Source organism: Aphelocoma coerulescens (assembly GCF_041296385.1).
Source record: "Aphelocoma coerulescens isolate FSJ_1873_10779 chromosome Z unlocalized genomic scaffold, UR_Acoe_1.0 ChrZ, whole genome shotgun sequence".
Taxonomy (NCBI): Eukaryota; Metazoa; Chordata; class Aves; order Passeriformes; family Corvidae; genus Aphelocoma; species Aphelocoma coerulescens.
The window spans coordinates 71877007-71897923 of NW_027184085.1; the positions used below are offsets into that span (position 1 = coordinate 71877007).

General features: G+C 53.0%; 2 protein-coding genes across 2 annotated transcripts; one reads left to right on the plus strand and one right to left on the minus strand.

Moving 5' to 3' along the window:
- Positions 1-3772: 3772 nt before the first annotated feature.
- POLR1E (RNA polymerase I subunit E) lies at positions 3773-11787 on the minus strand. The gene is made up of 12 exons (XM_069002404.1): positions 11598-11787; positions 11400-11503; positions 10023-10099; positions 8929-9014; positions 8274-8329; positions 7768-7912; positions 6746-6853; positions 6251-6347; positions 5916-6049; positions 5107-5188; positions 4849-4980; positions 3773-4115 (listed from the first exon to the last, which is right to left on the minus strand). Exons 1-12 carry the CDS (start codon positions 11659-11661, stop codon positions 3956-3958), a joined length of 1245 nt encoding a protein of 414 aa, XP_068858505.1. The 5' UTR covers positions 11662-11787; the 3' UTR covers positions 3773-3955.
- Positions 11788-11951: 164 nt separating this feature from the next.
- ZBTB5 (zinc finger and BTB domain containing 5) lies at positions 11952-20917 on the plus strand. The gene is made up of 2 exons (XM_069002403.1): positions 11952-12031; positions 13697-20917. Exon 2 carries the CDS (start codon positions 13701-13703, stop codon positions 15723-15725), a length of 2025 nt encoding a protein of 674 aa, XP_068858504.1. The 5' UTR covers positions 11952-12031; positions 13697-13700; the 3' UTR covers positions 15726-20917.

Here is a 20917-nt window from a genome sequence, read left to right on the forward strand (position 1 = left end):
GGACAGGGGCTGCAGCGTGGTAATGACGCCCTCCAGCCTTCTGCACCTCAACAGCCAGAGCAGCCACAACAGCACCCGTGGGCTGACCGTGTTCTGCCACAAGGATAGTGCAGCCGACCCCTCTCCTGCCAGGGGGGTAACAGAAAGCTGCCAGGAGGAGCTGGATGACGCTGGTGGGGAGACCCCGACAGCAAAGAGGAGGACCCAGCCCCCAGAGCTGAACAGAATCACCCACAACAGAGCTGAACTCAGGGGCCCCATGGAGCTCCTCCAGGGCTCCAGGTGAGGTGGTGGCATGTGGATCAGTATGTTGACCTGAGCCACCTCATCTGGTCTTCCTCAGCTTTCCCTGGACCATGAGTGTGCTGAGAGACGGTGTGACCTGAGTGGGCCATGTTTTTGTCCTTAAGCTCCCAGTCGGAAAATTTTATTTTAACAGGAAAAACCAGATGGCTTGGTGAAATAGAAACATGCCTGTGGCTGTCATGACTGAGACTGCCAGTTCTGTTGGTCTGGCAGCTGCAGGGCTCAATGTGCAGAGCAGCGAGGTGCTAGATGTGGTGGCCAAAGGGATGGCCACCAGCATGTGGGTGCTGCAGGGCAGGGCTGACCCGCACCACCCACAACCACATCTCCCACAAGGGCCACGGCAACAGGGCCACCGCCACGTGGGGCTGCACAGCAATGGCAGCCATGAGGACAGCAGCAGTGGCATCGTCTGCGTCATCCTGACATCAGCCAGGCAGGGCATCACTGAGAACACCACCAACTGCAGCTGCAGCCTCCAGCTGCTGCCGGCCACCGACTGAAGGAGCATCCTGCAGAGAGCCAGGACACCCTCCTGTGTATCATGAAATCACAGAGTCAGCATGGTTTGAGTGGGGAGGGACCTTGGAGACCATCCAGTTCCAATCTGGTGGAAGGTATCCCTGCCCCTCGCAGGGGGTTGGCATGAGAAGACCTTTAATGTCCCTTCTGAGCCATTTTGTGACTCTGTGGTTCTGTGAATGTCTGCTTGGCCCATCCCAACTAAAGCTGTTTTTGTAGGTGACTAAGAACAGAATCCAGTCCTTTCAGGACTATGGGATTGCTCTCTTTGATGGAGCCAAAGGCCTGGTGCAGGAAAACTTCATTTTCCAAGAGACATCCAAGAAATCCATCTTGCAGCTGTTATCAAAAGCAGAGGATTGCACTGTTCGAAACAATGTGCTTCTCATCTTCAAGAACAGGGGAGGCCCTGAGCACCACAGATGCGGGTGTGAGCTGGAGCTACTGTCGTGTTCCTCTGTGCAGCACTGAAGGGCTCTTCTCTGTCCTCCTCCTTGCTTCACATGCCTGCTGACCCTCGTGTGCATGGCAAACCAACGCAGGTGAGGGGCTGGGTCACTCTATGCAGCCCAGTGAGAGTGTTTCTGAGCATAGGGACTGGTGTCCTATGACCAGCCAGCTCATCCAGGCTGCCGAGGCAGCACTGCCCACAGTGGCTTTGGGTGCCAGGTTTCTCCTCCAGGGTTGTGCTCTGAAGCAGGGGCTGGGTGTACAGTGGATTTTTCTTTTTGGTTAGAACTTTAACCTCAACTCTTCTCTCCAGAGTGGAGTAATCAAGTAAGTCTTGGTGCAGGGTGTGGGAGAGGACACAGTAACACTGTAAGACTCACATTGCTGAAAGGAGGTCAGGACATGTGCGTCCCCAGATTGGTAATGATGCTCCCATCTGGTCTTCCAGACCCCCAGAGCAGGAAAGTCAGGTCTGCTAAATAGAGAGCACTCCGAGCACCTCAGTCGCGCAGCTCCGCAATCAGGATTCCAAACCCAGCTCCCTTTAAGCAGTTTTTGGGCACTCCCACTATTGACTCTCCTCATGCTGAGTTGCCCAGAACTTGCAGTCCCTTAGAGGTGTTGGCTGTGAAATCAGAGGAATTAGTTTCTTCAAAAAGCGGGATGTTCAGTCTCAATTCTCCAATGGGTTCTGTCCCACCTGGGTTTTGGAACAGCCTGGCATGGTGTTGTGTGCCTGCCCTGCTCTGCCCATTCCTCCCTGGAGGGTGAATGTTGGGAGCATTTCCATGGCTGCTCTGGCACCACCGCAGTGCCCCAGTGCATGGGGGTCCAGGTGTGACCCGGCCTAGGTTCTGACCAACTCCAGCATGGCCTCACACCGAGAGGGGACCCTGGGGCCCCAAGTGGTGGCCAGTGCCCAAAGGTCTCCAGCTCCACCAGCAGGGTGGGTAGGGGCTGCCACAGACACGGGAGCATCTTCTGTGCCACTCTCTGACCCGGAGCGGGGGGTTCTTACCGGCTGCTCTGACAGCGTTTCCCCAGAGCCATGCAGGGAAGCTGACAACTCAGGGATGGGGACCGTCATCAGACCAACGTCAGTGGCACCTCACTAAAAAAAATTTCTGGGAAAACAGCTGTTTACATCTCCCTCTTTCCCACTGAGGCAGCTGCTGGGTAATTTACAAGCAAGCAGGTCCACAGAGGAAATGTGCTCCTGGCAGGACCCACAGCATGCCTGGCTGGGCCCCAGCCTGAGCTCTGGACAAACCCCTCGTCCTGGAGGCCTGCAGCACCATTTACCTGGGAATTGCTCACTTTGGAGCTGCTCTGTCAGTGTCTGTCCATGTTTGTGCTGGAAGGGTCAGGGACAGACACTGTCCCATGTGTGCCTCTCCAGCAGCAAGCCAGAAACGCCCCTATGGCAGCGGCCAGCGGTGTCTGGGCAGAATTGGAGCAGAATTAGAACTGAAGTGATCCTTCTCCTCTGCTCAGCCTGGGGTGCCATGTCCAGCTCTGGGCTCGTCAGTTCCAGAGCCGTGGACACACTGGGGAGTCCAGTGAAGATGCTGAAGGGACTGGAGCATCACTCCTACAAGGAACAGTGGAGGGAAGAACCAAAGCAACCAGTTGGAGCAGGGAAGACTTAGGGGGACCTTATCCGTGTCTGTAAAGACCTGCAAGGAAGGTGCCCAGGGACAGGCCAGAGGCCACGAGCACAGAGGGATCACAGGAGGCTCCCTTTGAGCGTTGGGAAACGCTGCTTCACTGTGAATCTGTGGAGTTCCTGTAACCAAAGACACTTCAAAGTCACCTGGACACAGTCCTGGGCACCTGGCTCTGGTGGCCCTGCTTGAGCAGGGAAGGGGACTGGACAAAGAGACCTCCAGAAGCCCCTTCCAACCTCAACCTCTCCTATTGATTACTTGGAGCCTGGAATTCCTACAGCAGTAATTATTCTCTCTCCAGACACAAGATGTTTGTGTCACTGCTAATGACAGGTGCAAATAGCGGGGCTTTAAGCTGTGTGAGGAGACACCATAAATCCCAAAGGATGTACCAAACCCAAATTACTATCCAAAGCAGCAACATCTCAGAGATGATTTCTTCTGACATTCCATGCTCTTGTTTCACACACTGGTTTGGAGGTGATCCTGTTTCTCACAAGCCCTCCCGACTCCTACAGCCTTACTAAGTAAACACCTCCCATGAGGCTGATCACCCAGGAGAGTGAAAATTCAGAGAAACCAGACTGAAGTATCTTTCCAAAGGACTGGGAATGTACAGCTGTGGCCTCATACTCACTGCTCTCCCTGAAGGTGATACCAGCTCTGAATCACAGAACTCTCCCCCAGGCAAGGAGCCAGGATAGGGAACCTGAGAGGGGCCATGAATCAGCATCAGCCACAAAGGTGTCAGGCCAGAACCTGCCAGTTCAAATTGGTCCTGTTTGCTCCAGCACAACCTCCATTTCACCCTCCTGCCCCAGACAAAGTGGAAAAAAGTAAGTTTTATTATAGCTTTTTCTATATAAATAGAAAAAAAGCAGCATTTTAATGAGGTGAAACCCTCAGCCCAGATTTCAGGAGAGTCAGGGCAGATGCTGGACCCAAACCCAGCAGATGAAGGCATCCCCATGACATTCTGAGGGAGGCTCCCCTCAGACCTCCTGGGCTTCTCAGTTCATTTTCTTGCGCTTCCGCTGTCCCTCTGGTGCCTTCTGCATGGGCAAGGGCAGAGACAGAGTGCCCAGCTTGTGGTTCTGGTCACTCTCTAGCCCCGGCCCCCCCTTGGCCTTGGACACCCTCAGCCGCAGGGCCTTGGCGATGTCCAGTATCCTGGAAAACACGGGAGAAATGATGTCAGTGGGGCTGTCGAGCCCCCTGTGTCATGACCTCACGTGGATCCACAGCCCTCTGGGAGAGGCCCGGAGGTGTCTCTGCAGCACAGGGATGCCATGAGGCAGCAGCTGGGAGCAGCAGGGCTGCAAGGCAGAGCCTTCCTGGGGACAGAACACTACTGACTTTTCCAGCAGGTCCAAGCCTCTTCCACGCTTTTCCCCACACCATCCTAGGCACCCTATTCACAGCTGCAGGGCAGCACAAACTAAACCCAGGCATCAACTGCCAAAACTAACATGGATTCCTGGAAAAGTTTAGTTCCAGAAAGAAAAACAAAAAGGAAAAATGGATGGAAACCAAGAGCAAACACTGCTCTTAAACCCACTAACTCCATTACTACTGATCAAAGAATAAAGAGCATAACTGTGGGCAAAATAAGTGACGGCATCAAAACCGATGAGGTGACCAAGAGCTTTGGTAACATCCAGTAATAACTGGAGTTCTGGCTGGAAGCCTGATCCAGCGAATGCTGTGGGGCCAAGGACAGGAGCACAGCTGGAGCACAGGTGCAGCTGCCAGGTGGCTCCTGGGAAACGCAGGTCATGAACCCAGAAACTGCCGATCTTTCCCTGGAAAGTTAAAAGCCCTACAGAGGTCCAGAGATGCTTCAGAGCTCTTCCCAGGGTCTTTCTGTAGGAGGATCTGGGCAGGTGTGAACAGGATGACTCACCTGCTCTCTGGGAGCTTCATGTCGTTCTGCAGGACGGTGAGGTCAGTCTGGAAGTTGTTGATGTGCAAAGCCAAGACAATGACGTACGCGGTGAGTTTAGCCTTCATGGATGCAGAGATGAAATTCTGGATGCTGTGTGGCAAGAGGGAGAACTCGTGAGATGTGGAGTGTAGGGGGGTTCCTGACGGTGTGTCTGTGGCCCCTCAACCTGAGCTCTGCCATATCTGTGCCTCCAGAGCCTCACACGCCATCCCTTACCTGCCATTGTTGTAGGTCAGCGAGGTGAAATTCTTCATGAGTTTCCTGCTGATGATGTGTGGGCATTCAGGACCCATTGGATCTAGGGCAGAAAGGGGCTTTGCAGTGGAGTGAGGAACACACACTCTATCTTGCACTGCCCACCCAGCACAGCAGCACATATATCATCCTGACACCCATCATGGAATATCACAGAATACCCATGTGGAAAAGGACCCACCAGGATTACTGAGTCCAACCCCAAGAATCCCACCATTTATTGCCTCTTCCCAGGAACACAAACCTAAAAGGAACCTTAGTGCTTGATTTCTAGGTCTCTCAACTTCTCAGCTCTGAGAGAATCCAAGCAGCTTTTATTTTCTTTTCAAAAAGGGATCTCCCACTTCCATACTACACCATCTAAAATGCACACACACCTATGCATGTATTTCTTCTACCACAAAATACTGTTAAAGCTGAGACCACACTAACAAGTCCCTACTATCACCAAGTCTAGACATTCCCACATCCTCCTTAGACAAGTCCTGTGGTGTCTCCTGTGTCTCCAGCAACACAGGAGGATATTTAAAGCTAGGTTTGCCCCTTCCTCCTCCCTCAGCTCTGCCAAGGACTGACAAGGACACTCAGATACACAAGTTCTAAGGAAGATAGCAAGTCTGGAAAATCTCAACCAAAATGTTTTGTGTGGTGCTGTTTCAAAAGCAGGACCCTGAGTGTGGCTGAGGTATGTTCCACACACTCAGCTGACGAGTAAAGGATGATGAAGACATTCCCAAAAGCATGTGTTTATGAGCTGAAAAGTCTCTTACGCTTCTTCTTGATCACTTTCAGGTGACTGAACCTGATGAGGGTGTCCAGGAACCAGAGGCATCGGGCTTTGTGGTCTCTACTCCTCTCATCAGTGGGCAGGAACTTCAGCTCCTCCAAAACGAAGGAGCAATGGCTGCAGGAAAGAGAGGGGGAGTTCAGCTCCCCAAAGGGCCCCTTGCTGTTGTGTATGCACCTGCCCCCACGTTCCCCAAGGCAGGTGTTGCACTGCCACCCCGGGACCGAATGTCCTCCCTCTGCCCCCGAGCCGGGGGACGGCAGCAGCAGCAGCTCCACTGCCCCTCAGCCAGGCCACCGCCATGGGCAGCAGCGTTACCTCCTCTCTTCCACCCTCTTGGCCATCTCCTCTGCGCTGGCGCTGGCGAGGGCGGCTGCCGGCACCCGCAGCGCCTCATACTCGGCAGGAGACAGGACTGGCAGGATGTTAAGGAACAGAACAAGCCTGCGCTCTCTCTTCCAGGTAGGGCAGTTCTGTCCGCGCTCACTTGAGGAGAAGTGGGCAGGGCAGGGGGATGGAACCTGGCCAGGAACTAAGGTCTCTAAGAGACTGTGGCACAATCACAGCTCACTTCTGCAAGGCTGACATCACCAATATTCCCTGAGGAATGCTGCCCACCGGGAGGCAGAGCATCCTGCTCTCCATAGGAAAGAGGCAGGGTATGGGACTTGCAGGCCCCAAAACCTCAAGGCAGCATTACTTTGCTCCCAGCTCTTCCCTTGTGAGGGGAAAAGGCTCAACTTGCTCCCACATGCCAGATGGCTTCATAAAGACTTAAAGGCATGAGAAACCACTGTGACGCAGAAAAGATACTGTCCTCAAACTTGTAAATGTGCTCCGGCCTGTCAGCATCCTCGTGGCATGGTGGGAGGAAGGCAGAGATGTTCTGCACGTCGTCCTGGGCCATGTCCTGCATCAGAGCTTGGGAGGGAAGCGGGACAGGAGAGTATTTGGATCATGCAAACCAAAATGCAGAGAACAGGAACACAACCTAAATCCTTCCTTTAGATGCAAGTTTGATCAATGGGTCAACACCATTTTAGTCACAGCTGGAGTTTTAAACATTTACAACTTCTATCAAGAACCTTCTGGCCATAAAAATTTAGAAAGGCCAGTCCAGACTAGAGAATTATCTAGGAAAGAAGGGCACCAAGATGCCTCTGCTGCAGGTGGGCAGAGCATGGTTTTGGCACCTGAGTTCCAGTGGATACCCACTTGGCACAAAGCAGCTTTGAGAGCACAGTCAATATCCACCCTGGAACACAAGGGATGAAAGCTGGTGGGGTCTACAGTCAACAGACATCTCTCTTGTTCATGCCAATGACACTCTCAGGATACCAGAAGTGCTCTGGAGGGCTCCTGTCTGCCCTCCTGCTTGGATGTCCAGTCAGGGCAGCCCCAGCTCTCTCCTGCCACAGCTTGGAAGCCCCGAGGGTTGGTGACACCACACTGTGCTGTGACCTGTCCCAAGGCTGCACCACTCTCTGAGGTAAGAAGGTGCCTTTTCCACAGCCATGCCACAGAGTTCAGACCAGGTAAAGGCACTGCTTTTATCCCAGTGAAATCATATCCATGGACTCCCCCGGGAGCTTCCAAAGCAGCCAGAATGGACACTGATGTCACCGGGACCTTCCCTTATTCAGGCAACTCCCACACCAAGCCCTGCAGGACCAGAAAGAAGCAATTCCTCTACACCTACCCATCTCAGCTGTTAGACCAGCTGCCTCCCCATCACTGAAAGAAAACCCCTCTTGTTCCTGCCCCACTTGGCAAGGACAGACAGAAAAAGGCACTTCAGGTTATCTTGATTACACCCCAAGACAGAATCCTCTCACCTGTCACTCCCTTTGCATCGATAACATTTGCTGCTGCTTTTGTCACAGCTGTGCTCACGATGTCGCTGCCCACGGCGTTCATGCGGCGAGAGCTCAGTGCTCGCTTCTGCTTGCTGGTTCCAAAGGCCTCAATGCACAAATCCATCTGCACAAGACAGAAGCACACATTCAAATACCCTGTGCACCCAACAGAACACAAAACCCACTGCTCATTCCACAGCCACAGTCTCTAAGAAACCTTTAACTCTTCATGTGGCAAAACCCGCAGGCACAGAATGTGCTGGTCTGCGAGGGGCAGGAGGTCACTGGGATGGTGACCCAGCCTAAAATAACCAGGAAAATACTCCCAAGCTAGGCAATAAGTGTGCTGCCTCCTGGACACAGCGAGAATCCTGGTCCTGCACAGGTTAACCCTCCAGGACACCAAACCTCCCAGCCTCAAGACAAGTATCTGCTCCTGTCAGCTGGATAATCACAGCAGAACACAACACGGCTTTCAACTTTACCTTCTCCCTGTAGGATTTGTTCTGGTAATCCCTTGTGTCGTCAGGTATCAAGTTATCTATAAAACAACAACAGTTAGTGTGCTTGGACAGAAGCAGCCAGGACAGGAATTCCTTTAGCTCTGTGACTAACAGACTTGGCACAGCACATCAGGATCCCCTCCACGTGACTTGGCTAATTAAAGGACACACCAAATATGAGAACCTACAAGAAAAAAGCTTTTGCTACAAAGCCTATGGGTGCAATACACGGACTATGGCCAAACTCAGGCCCTCCTGCACAGGGTAAAAATCAGCTACCAAAAGATGTGATCTTTTGGGTTCTTATCCACAGTTCAGTGACAAGAAACAGTCCAGCTGGATAAAACCTGTTTTTTTTGTTTTTCAGGGATCTAGTTCCTCGACCTGATGAGTCTCAGGCCTCCCTCAGCAGAACACACCTGGACAAAGCTGTGCTTGTGCCGTGACTCTCTGTGAGTGACTCCCCTCCTCCACGGTCCCTGCTTAACCTCCACCCCAGACTCACTGTGCTTCCCTCTCCCGCTGTCCCTCTCAGCATGCAGGAGTGAAGGAATCGTTCTTACTCCATGCCAGGGGAACACAGCAAAAATGAGAAGCACAAAGCAACTGAGCAGCTGTGACCCCCAGCACCTCCCACCTGAGAGCAGGGGCTGCATGTTGAATATTTCGGCATTGTAGACCTCCATCTGCCCAGAGTTCTTGTCTAACACACCAACAAAGTACCTGGGGAGAACAGGGGCAGTTGATTAGTCAGAGGCAGAGCAGTGGAAATGATTTAAATTATGTGGTCTTGTCACATCCTGGCAGCTCTCCTGCCTTGCACATACAGTGCTACGATAAACCCAGTCATCTCCAAGGCATGTGTACGAATAAAAACAGAAAGACTTGCTGCTCTACGTAAATGCAGAAGTCTTAAAACAACAGAATTAGGTGAAGTGTAGGTGCCAGAGTTCTGCTGTTCTCCTTTGCCTTTTTTTGCTGTGCCAGTACTTGATGGCCATAGCTTCAACAAGAGCCAAATTTCCTTGTAGCTCCCATAGCTCAGGACCTCCACAGTGGCAAGCACCACTTTAGCCCCCGGAACCACCTCTCCACCAGTGTTCAGAGGAGAGCACTTAAATCTGCCCACAAACAATACTGAATTAACACCTGTACCATACACGTTTGTTAAACTGCATTTATCTCTCCAAACTCAGGAACAAACAACCCCTTGGTGCTCCTTTTTCAGCTGCAGCATCTCAAACTGGACACTGCTCTGTGTGAGGATCCAGCCCTCCCGGTTTCACTGCTCAGATAGAACGGAGGTTGGTATTGGCATGTTTGGACAGACTCTGCAGAAATGAAGCCAGTTCCTTGTACAGAATTGGAGAGCATCTCAGCTGGAAGGGCCCCGCAACGATCACCTGGACCAGCTGCCCAACCCCTTCAGCGCTGAACAACTGCTGATAAAGGCAATTTCTTCATCCGGATTTCTTAGTAACAAAGCTGTTACTCTGTCCTGCTGCTACACTAACCCATATTGTCCCCCCAGACCTCACAAGACGTTTTCAAACTGTTCTGTGATTTACACATCACAGCTTCCACAAGATGTGCACAAACAGCCAGAGCTTCCTGTCCAAATCCTCTGAGCCCCACCACGGGCCCCGTGGAAACCTCTGAGACAAGTCCATGGAAGGGACCAGGAGCTCTGTGTCTGACCAGCCCCTGTGCTCCTAGCTCCTTTCTCCATACCTGCACAGGGAGTTGCACTTCATGACCTCGTTGCCGAAGTTGTGTCCCACATAGCAGAGCCGCTCTGTCTCTGAGACCTGGGAAACCACAGAGAGTTACTGCAACAGAGGGCTGTGAGTGACCTGCATTGCCTCTGCTCTGCTTCTCCTGGTGCCACCAACCGCTGCATTCCCAGGCATCATAATTTAAATGCAGAGTGTATCACCAAGGCAAACTGGCACAATGCCTCACAGCGATCGCCCCTCAATACCTCAGTTTAAAATGTGGTTTCCAATGATTCATTTAAGCTCCAGTATTGTCCAGTGCCTCCAATTCACCAACTTTTCAGCTGGCCACAGCCAGCACCACCAGGAGTGTCTCAGCCACCCAAACATATTTTCAATGCATTATGAGAATGTGTTGGTTTTTCTGCTCTGCTGCAGAGAATTTCCCTCAAGAATTTGGGCTGAAAAGTCATTTATTCCTTGAGTGGATCAGCTGTAAAGATTAATAACAGCAGCAGGAAGCACATTCTGATGGTACCCTCAGTTCCCTCTTCACTGAGGGAAGTTCATCTCCTTTGCTGAAATTCAGCTGAACCATTCACCTTTGGTGAAGATTTCCCAGTGTGAACAGAACACAATGGATTTCATGATCAAATCCACCTGACTAGTTGGGAAGCAACTCCCTGATGGTTCAGCTTGTCCCTGTTTTGCCACCCCCACCCAGCAGTCTCCGTCAGCCACGTCAGTGCCAGAACCTCCTCTGAAACCCAGAGACATCCTGGCCCTTGGAACACATCTCTGTGGAACATGCTGGGCTAAACTTCTGATTGTTTTTTTTTTTTTAAATCTGCTAGAAAACTCAGCACAGATTTTCACAGAATCCCAGAGTGGTTTGGGTGATAAGAGACCTTAAATCCCATCCCATCCCATCCCACCCCCTGCCATGGCAGGGACACCTCCCACTGCCCCAGGCTGCTCCAAGCCCCAGTGTCCAGCCTGGCCTTGGGCACTGCCAGGGATCCAGGGGCAGCCCCAGCTGCTCTGGGCACCCTGTGCCAGGGCCTGCCCACCCTGCCAGGGAAGAGTTTCCCACTCGAACCGGCGGGAGCTGCTGAGGCCACAGCCCAGAGGGCAACACAGGGTCAAACCCCTGCACAGCCCGCAGCAGGAATTGCTCGCGGTGGGAATTACACGTGGGAATTCCCTGGGCTGGGGCCCAGCTGCCGCTCCCGCCGTGGTCTCCATGGGGCCCCGCAGCCCGTGGGGTTAATTAACAACATCTGTGGTTTTTATCCGCCTGTTACCTCACTGTACATTATTATCATAATATCTTAATATTACTGCGATCTGACGATCCGCATCCGCCCCCGCCCGCCTCAGGGCGGGCCCTCACCAGGATCCTGCGGTGCCTTTTCCGGGGATGCGCCGTGTCCCGGTTCCGGTACACGGTGAAGCGCAGGGAGTCGGGGTGCTGCAGCTTCCCGTTCGCGAACCGCACTGCGGGAGAGGAAGCCCGTGAGATCCCACACCGGCCGCGATCCCCGAGGGGGAACCGTGACCCGCCCCGCGCCCCCGGCCCAGTCCCGCTCACCGAGCGCCGCCGGTCGCTCCGCCTCGGGGTCCCCGCGGTAGCACCAGGTGGCGGCGGCAGCCATGACGAGGGGCTGAGTAAGGGGGGTGGTTGGGGTTGCGGTTGGGATGCGCGTTCCAAGGCGGATCCCGCTCCCGTTCCTCCCGTTCCTCCTCCTCTTCCGCCACCGCCTCTGGTCGTGTCAATAAGCTCAGCCCCGATTGGGCGAGGTGAGACTCTGCCGCCGCCTCTAACTAACGAGGGCGCCGATTGGCTGTCAGTGAGGCCCGCGCCTCCAGCGGCCGGAAGTGACGTACACGCGCGGCGCGCCGGGGCGGGGCGGGCGGGGCCGTAGCGGCGGGAGCGGGGCCGGGGCCGATCCCAATCCCAGTCCCAGTCCCTGTCCCCGTCCCCATCCTGATTCTCGCACGGCCCTTCCCGCACGGACACCGCAGGTGAGCGGGGCAGGGGGGGCGGCGGCGAGGCAGAGGCCAGTGACCCCAGCGTCGGGGCGGGACCAGGGCTCTCCGGACTCCCCTTTATGTCCCTTGTGTGGCACAAAACGGAGTCTCTGGGTGTGTCCTTACCGGTGCTGATGCAGCGCTGGGATGCAGGTGCTTCTCTGGGAGGGGCACAAATCTTGGGTGTTCCAGCTGAGGCGTAAAGGAAGAAAAAACGGGAAAAAAGGCACTGTCTTGAGAAGAGCACCTTCCAGCAGGAGATCCCTAGTTATCCAACAGTCAGTTAATATGCTGGAGTTTTCAAAGGCTTTAAATTAATTTTCTCCGTGCTGAGTATTTCAGGTGATAACTATTGAATGATCTCCCTGTCCTGACTCCATCCAAGGAGACACGGTGGTCTCTAACAGGATATCTTGGGATATCCTGTGCAGGGTGACGAGCTTGCCCGCAAAGACAGTCATGATTAGGAAAGAAAAAGCAGCAAACACGTCCATGTTTGAGGAGGAACTTTCTGAGTCAGCAGACTTACATTTGATCCCTCCTCAAAAGTACAGTTCTATCCATGTGACCTTATGTTTCAGCTGCTTTTTGGTCTTGTGTCCACTGATGCTGTCGTGCTGCTGTTGGAACATAAATGTGAGCACAGGAACTTACGTGTGTGTGCCTTGCACATGCAGCCTTTCTGCTCCCCAAATCTTATACTTTGTTGTTTTTCTCATGAAGAGCAGTCGAGATATCGCTGAAGGTCGCCTGTGTAGCCTTGAAATGAATCGACTAAGATATGAGTCATGCTCAGTTAATGAAAATTTAAGAGGAAACCACCACTGGCTCTTGTCTACTTGTCTTGTTGAGCAATGCATCGTTTTGTCAACAGCCCCGGTGCTTCTGTGGAAGGTTTCCAGTTGTGTGAGCAGTGTATCAAAGGGGGCAGCAGGCTATTACAATCAGATGTTTTCACAAACCAGGACAAAATGTTTTACCAGCGGGTGTGAGTGACCTGCGTTATCCAGTTTCCAGCACAGCTGCCTGTGAGGTGGCTGGTGCGGAGGTCAGCTCTGTGACAGAACCTGGATTTTTTCTCCTTTTCCTTGTCCTCCAGACTGATGCCTTGATCCTGTGCCCATGTGTTATTGTTTGTCTGTCTTTCAGCTGTCACCTTTCCTCTTCACAGCCAGCGTCACTGCAGCCCTACTAGGACTTCAGCCATAGAATCACACAGTGATTTGGGTTGGAAGGGCACCTTGTCTTGTTCCACTCCCTGCCACGGGCTGGGACACTTTCCACTATCCCAGGTTGCTCCAAGCCCTGTCCAGCCTGGCCTTGAATGCTTCCAGGGCATCCACAGCTTCTCTGAGCAACCTGTGCCAGGGCCTCACCACCCTCACAGGGAAAAATTTTTTCCTTGTATCCCATCTTCTGCTAGCCTCTTTCAATTTGAGCCCACTCCCCCTTCTCCTTCACTGCAGACTCTCAGAAACAGTCTTGCCCCTCCTTTACTGTAGACTTCTTCAGAGCTGGAAGGCCACAGTTAGGTCACCCTGAAGCCTTCTTTTCTCCAGGCTGAACAATCCCAGTTCACTCATCCCTTCCTCACAGCAGAGCTGCTCCATCCCTCTGATCAACTTGGTGGCCCATATCGTGGTTTCTTCTGTTTTGCAGGATCATGGATTTTCCAGGACACTTTGAACAAGTCTTCCAGCAGCTCAACTACCAGAGGCTCCATGGGCAGCTGTGCGACTGCGTCATCGTGGTGGGAAACAGGCACTTCAAAGCTCACCGCTCCGTGCTGGCCGCCTGCAGCACGCACTTCCGAGCGCTCTTCACCGTGGCCGAGGGGGACCAGACCATGAACATGATCCAGCTGGACAGCGAGGTGGTGACGGCGGAGGCTTTTGCCGCGCTCATAGACATGATGTACACATCCACGCTCATGCTGGGGGAGAGCAATGTGATGGACGTGCTGCTGGCTGCGTCCCACCTGCACCTCAACTCTGTGGTGAAGGCCTGCAAGCACTACCTGACGACCCGGACGCTGCCGCTGTCCCCGCCGAGCGAGCGCGCGCAGGAGCAGAGCGCGCGCCTGCAGCGCTCCTTCATGCTGCAGCAGCTGGGGCTCAGCATCGTCAGCTCGGCGCTGGGCTCCTCGCAGGGCGCTGAGGAGCCGCCCGGCGCCATGGGCTCCTCCATGCGGAGCAGCCTGGAGCAGCGCGCCGCCTTCCCCATCCGCCGCCTCCACAAGCGGAAGCAGTCCTCTGAGGACCGTGCCCGCCAGCGCATCCGGCCTGCCATGGACGAGCCCGTGTCGGACGTGGCTGCAGAGAGCGGGCAGCCCGTCGTCCACTCGCGTGAAGATTTCTTCTCTCCGGACTCGCTGAAGATTGTGGACAACTCCAAGGCCGACACGGTTGCTGATAACCAGGAGGACAACACGATCATGTTTGACCAGTCCTTTGGTGCTCAGGAGGATGCTCAAGTGCCCAGCCAGTCAGACAACGGCGGGGGAAACATTTCCCAAATGTCCATGGCATCGCAGGCCACACAGGTGGAAACCAGCTTTGACCAGGAGGCTGCTGCTGAGAAGAGCAACTTCCCATGTGAAAATCCAGAGGTCAGCCTGAATGAGAAGGAGCACATGAGGGTGGTGGTGAAGTCTGAGCCGCTGAGCTCCCCAGAGCCTCAGGATGAGGTGAGCGATGTCACCTCCCAGGCGGAGGGCAGTGAGTCTGTAGAGGTGGAAGGAGGAGTGGTGAGCGCAGAGAAGATAGAGCTGAGTCCTGAGAGCAGCGACCGCAGTTTCTCTGACCCTCAGTCCAGCACTGACAGGGTGGGAGACATCCACATTATGGAGGTGTCCAACAACCTGGAACACAAGTCTTCTTTCAGCATTTCAAATTTTTTGAATAAAAGCAGAGGAGGTGGCTTTGGTGCCAGCCAAAACAACGACGACAACATTCCCAACACCACCAGCGACTGCAGGATGGACAGTGACGCCTCTTACCTAATGAGCCCGGAGTCGGGGCCCGCTGGTGGCCACTCATCTGCTGCCGTTTCCCACGTCGAGAACCCGTTCAGTGAGCCCACGGACTCGCACTTCGTGAGGCCCATGCAGGATGTGATGGGTCTGCCATGTGTGCAGACCTCCGGGTACCGAGCAGCGGAGCAGTTTGGCATGGATTTCCCACGCTCAGGCCTGGGCTTGCACTCGCTGTCTCGGGCCATGATGGGCTCAGTGAGAGGTGGAGCTGGTGGCTTTCCTGGCTACCGCCGCATTGCCCCCAAAATGCCCGTGGTGACCTCTGTGCGGGGCTCGCAGCTGCAGGAGAGCTCATCCGGATCCCAGCTGATGATGAACGGGAGCACTTCCTTTGAGAGTGGGCACCTGTCGCAGCCTGGCCCGCCGCAGCTGACCAGGGCGTCCGCGGATGTCCTGTCCAAGTGCAAGAAGGCTCTGTCGGAGCACAACGTGCTGGTGGTGGAGGGCGCACGCAAGTACGCCTGCAAGATCTGCTGCAAGACCTTCCTGACGCTCACGGACTGCAAGAAGCACATCCGTGTGCACACGGGGGAGAAGCCCTACGCCTGCCTCAAGTGTGGCAAGCGCTTCAGCCAGTCCAGCCACCTCTACAAACACTCTAAGACCACCTGCCTTAGGTGGCAGAGCAGCAACCTGCCCAGCAGTTTGCTGTAACCTGCTGCCCTGGGCCTGGAGGAGCCTCGCTGCCGGCGGGCTGGCGGACACCGGCGTGCCACGGTGCCACACACAAAGTCTTGGCTCTGCCATTGGGGATATCCGGTACCTACCTCGCAGGGTGTCGCCGCCGGGAGCCGTGCGGCGGGGATGGGGATGTGACCCCCACAGCGAAGCAGCCCCTTTGCAGGGCAGAGGGGTGACAGCATGGGGGTCTCCTGAAATAGCACGTTTTGAGAACAAGAAACTGACGTGCAAATTTCTTTTTCTTTTTCTCTAAAGCATTTTGTAACAGTGAAAGCATTTAAACAATTACTGTAACATGAGTTGCTGCATTATGTTAGGACAGTAGTGCAGACCACTTACCTTTAAAAAGAGAAAAACAGCTTTGGCTGCACCCGTCTGACATAATGCTTTAAAATACGCTACTTATAACAATAGTTCTAGGATTATGAATGTATGTTTGGCTGTTTTGTAGTAAAGGACACTGTGTAATCAAGGTGCTTAAATTAAATCCCAGACAAGTAACTTTTGGACTGCCAGGTGTACATATAACTTCAATACAGCAAGATCTGGATGTTTGGCTGTTTTTTTTTCTGTAGAAACAAGTATTAAGTGGTAAGTGAAGTACTGTCTCTTGTTTGTGCTATTCCTAGCAGTATTTTAACCAGTTTGTATCTCCTATGTTACAATTCTATATACGCAGAAGTTTGAACAGAGCTTGTCTTTGTTGTTTTGAAGGAGAGGTAATTTGTGATGGCTTTTTTTGCCATGTAAGACAGTATCTTGCTGTTCCCAGTTGCCCACAGTCCATCTGGTCCCTGTTACAGTGTGAGCACATTGTCTTTTTCTCTTATCTGCAGGCTTTACTTTCCTGCCCTGCACACTTAGTGACTTCCCTTCGCAGCTGTGGATCTGTCCTGGGATCAAATTGCTCCTCAGTCAGGAGCAATCCTTGTTTGCCATATTTCACAGGATCAGAGTATGCTGAGTTGGAAAGGAGCCACGAGGATCATTGTGTCCAGCTCCTGGCCTTGCAGAGGATACCCCAACAATCCCATCCTGTGCCTGAGAGCAATGTGCAAACACTTCTTTACCTCAGGCAGGCTGGGGGTTGTGACCCCGTCCCTGGGGAGCTTGTTCAGTGCCAGACCACCCTCTGGGTGAAAAACCTTTTCCTGGTATCCAACCTAAACTTCCCCTGACTCAGCGCCAGAGGTTTTCTCAAGTCCTGTCACTGGTCGTGAGAGTGAAGAGATGTGTAGCTGCCCTTATGCTGCCCCTCAGGAGGATGTTGAAGACCCCAGTGAGGTCTGACCTCAGTCTCCTCCAGGCTGAGCAAACCAAGTGCCCTCAGCTGCTTCTTGTAAGACTTCCTCTCCAGACCCCTCACCATCCTCATGGCCTCCTTTGGACATTCTCTAACAGCTTAGTGTCTTTTACATGATTGCTCCCAGCTCTTGAGGTGAGGCCGCCCCAGTGCAGAGCAGAGCGGGACAATCCCCTCCCTCACCAGGCTGGTGACGTGATGGGCCTTCCTGGCTGCCAGGTCACTGCTGGCTCATATTCTGTAAAATGTTGTTGTCAAATCCAGGCCTTCCACCTAAAGTAGTGTCATGAAAGTACTTTTCCCCATACATTTAAAAAAAAAGGTAACATAGATTTAATTTTAAAAAATGGCACTGTACATTTGACGTTCTCCATGTGAGTCATGTAAATCTCATTTCCTCTTCTTTAACGCCACCCTAAGTTAACACTGCCTGCAGTCTCCTTTCTTTCTTGTCAGAGGTGCACATGACCTGGTGCTCAGCATTCTTAGGTTTTAAAGTAACATTTCAGAGCACTTCTGCTGATGATAAATGCTGTTCAGCCAAGCAGGGGCTGGGTCAGGGCTGCAGTGTCCTGCTCAGGTGAGGCAGAGGATTCCCTGCACCTGCCCTGTCAGCATGTCATTTGCACCTTGACCATCTGAGGAATGCAGAAACACAGGAGATGGTTGGATTAATTCCTTTAAAATGTTAATATTTTATTATAGGATTTACTTAGTGATCATATTTCTGGCTCTTTTTTTTTTTAAGCCTTAAAATAACAATTTTTTTCAAAGCAGTGGGATATGCTGTGTTGTGTTTGAAATAATTTCAGTATTGGGGAGTAACAGCATTGAGCTGCATAAACACTCTGCCAAACATCAATAAAATGCAGTATTTTGTACTTTAATATTTCCTTGTGTTGCTCTATTAGGTAACACTGTTTCATCTTCATTGCATTTCTAGTGTTTTGCTTTTTAAAAACAAGGCTTGGTGTTATTTTCATTTTCTGTTTCCTGTAGCATTCCTAAATCCAAATTTGTTGAATTGTTACAATGTTTGGGAATAAAGCATCTCTTTGAGCAAGGAAACTAATTAGCAACTAATATGAGCAGAAAACACTGAACTGGACTTTTCAACTGTTTTTATAAAAATTTTAATCTGGAATATCAGTGCAGGAGGACTTCTGTATTCTTTCAGTAAGAAAAAGTTTGTCTGGAGCGTTTTTGGAAGCAGCAGCTTTAAATTCCATTAGCAATTGATGTGCAGAGGGGCAGTTGCAGGCCCGGAGCCTGCAGCTGCCTCGCGGCTTTCCGAGTCTTCCTGAATGAAGCAATAAATTCCTGGGAATAGCATAAATACATATCTGGGACCTGAGCTGCCCGCTCTGCATGAAGGGTGTCTCACCCCACAGCCTGGAGAGCTTATGCCACTGAATTCCACTCAGAATTGAACTTTGCAGGTGGGATCTTGCATGGAGGTGTTGGGGTGTCTGTTCCAAAACACCTGGAAATAAATCCTACGTTTTTGTGTTGCTGTGTCTGCCTGGCTTCACTGTTTGGTGCCCTTCACACTAGCCTTTCACCAGTACAGAAATACTTGTGATTGCAGAAGTGATCGTAAAAACCTGACCTTGGTAATAATTATGTCCTTTGTGAGAACTTACTTTTGTTAATGAAATAATATCTACACAGCACCTGTAACATTCATGATCCATGGTCAGTGCTGCTCTCTGAATTCCTTGTGGGAGGATGTCACAGGTGCAGGAGGTGCTTGTCTTGAAGGAGTTCTGAGACGGACACCTGAGTCCAGTGCTCCAGTCCCTGCAGCAGCTGGTTCACCAGCTCATGTCTATTTCTTGATGTACCCGGGGAATCTGACACAGCTGCTCAGACACCGGGTTGTTCTCAGTCACTGTCACCATCAGGGATCACAGTAACCTCTTGGATGCTCGGTCAGCATCCCTTAGTGTCACAGTAGCTTCACCAACAGCAGAATCTTCAGTGTCAACACTAAGAAGTCTTGGAGACTAGTGAGATCCCCCACTGGACTCATGCCCTGGGTGTTCACAGCAAAGTCAATCCTGATTTCCACTGGGTCGTTCAGAAACTCCCCAGCCAGTTGGGATGCCCAGAGCACACTCCCTTCCTCCCCACCACCACAGCCACAAGTCTTTCCTGCTCAGTCCAGGTTACAAACCTCCAGAATATTTCTGACAGGTCAGCACAAGGCAATCAGCTCCTGAATCAGAACTTATAAATGCGTCAGAATCCCACCCAGGTGTGATGCAGGGCAACTTCCAACAGCCATTGCTGCTATCAGAGAGTGCTTCATTTAGCATCCAAGAAATTCCAGCAGAGCCCAGCACAAAGGACACTTGCTGTGGGACAGGAAGAGGCCCACAGAGTGTGCTGGGTGAACTGTAACTCCCGTCACAGGCTTTGTGCTGTGTTCTGGCTCCCTCCCCACACCGGGATTGTGCTGCCAGCTGCTCACTCTGGGACACTTCCCTCCTGCCCATTGCAACCTCCTCACTCCTTCCCTTCTGCTGCTGTCCCCAAAAAGCACCGGTTCCCTGTCTGTCCCCTTCCAGGGTGAAGGCACTGGGGAGAAGGCACGAGTGGCTGAGGGGCAATGGAACTTGCCCTGGGGCCAAGGGATGGTAAAACCTGTACAAACCCACCTCGGCGGGGTGGATCAGCCACTGGCACCGCTGTTCAACCTGGACATGCCAGAGGGGCTCCTGTGTGGGCCCAGACACCATGGAGCAGTGCACTGGGACTGGGAGGAAGAGGAGGGAGGAGGAGGATAGCTGATGGCGAGCCACTGCTCAAAAGGAACCTGAGTCCAGGTGTGCTCTTCAGCATGTTCCCTGGCGTAAGGCCTGGGAGCACTCGGAGCTGGAAGGAGGCTGGTTTAAGACTGGTGAGAGTGACCTCCACATCACACTGGGGGGACCCCTGTGGGGTGGCTGGGGTGGGTGGCACTGCATGGCTGTGACTGGTCTGTGACAGGGCTGTCTGTCTGCCACACAGTCACAGATGGTGGAGGGCACATCGGGAGGGGCCAGGCAAGGCCAGTGCGCACCGCTGGGGGCAGATCCACCCCCGTCCCGCAGGATGGGCCAGCTGGACCCCAGGCTCATCAAAGCTGCGGCTGCCCAAGCCCTGGAAGTGTCCAAGGCCAGGCTGGATGGGACTTGCAGCAACCTGGGAGAGTGGAAGGTGTCCCTGCCCCTGGCACGTGGGGTGGAATGAGATGATCCTTAAGGTGCCTCCCAACCCAACCCATTCCATGATTCTGTGATCAACGGCACGGAGAGCTGGGCTCCAGGCTCCAGCCCCCATTTATGGAAGTGGAACAGTGGCTGCAGGATCTATAAGTCCCCAAAGCCCTTGAGATGTGCCCATCTGGTCTCTCCTGGCACCTGGAGGCTTGGGCCCCGCTCAGGCTTTCCTCTGCACCAACACAGCTCACTGCCATCTGAGAAAAACAAGGGCAGCTGCAGCCAGAACCTATGAAGGGGTAGCAGAACCTTCCAGTGAATTCCAGCTTGCCATCCACTTTGGAGCCATGCCTGGAATAGGTTATGGGTACAAAAGACAGAGGTGGAGGTTCCTGGGGAGCTGCACAAGCCTGTTTTGTGCTTTTCTTTAGACACTTCAAGCAGAGGATCATGTGGTGGCACCGATTCCATAGGACCATTTAATGTGTGGGCTGGCAGCAGCTCCTGTGGCAGCAGCAGCCTGCATGGACAAAGCCATCACCTCTCCTCCTTCCTGGCTACAAGCCCAGGTAAGGCACTCCTGGCCTCTCACTCTGCCCAGGAGCCAGGTTTTGAGGACAGATGCTGCTGCAGTAGCTCCTTTACGGTGGTTCCAGCAT

Excerpts from the sequence above, each read along its gene's own strand:
- POLR1E (XM_069002404.1), bottom strand. The coding sequence starts at position 11,661 with ATGGCTGCCGCCGCCACCTGGTGCTACCGCGGGGACCCCGAGGCGGAG. Across the intron at positions 7,913-8,273 it reads ACAAATCCTACAGGGAGAAG|ATGGATTTGTGCATTGAGGC; the intron begins GTAAAGTTGAAA and ends TGTCTTGTGCAG. Across the intron at positions 5,189-5,915 it reads GAAAGTGATCAAGAAGAAGC|ATCCAATGGGTCCTGAATGC; the intron begins GTAAGAGACTTT and ends TTTCTGCCCTAG.
- ZBTB5 (XM_069002403.1), top strand. The coding sequence starts at position 13,701 with ATGGATTTTCCAGGACACTTTGAACAAGTCTTCCAGCAGCTCAACTAC.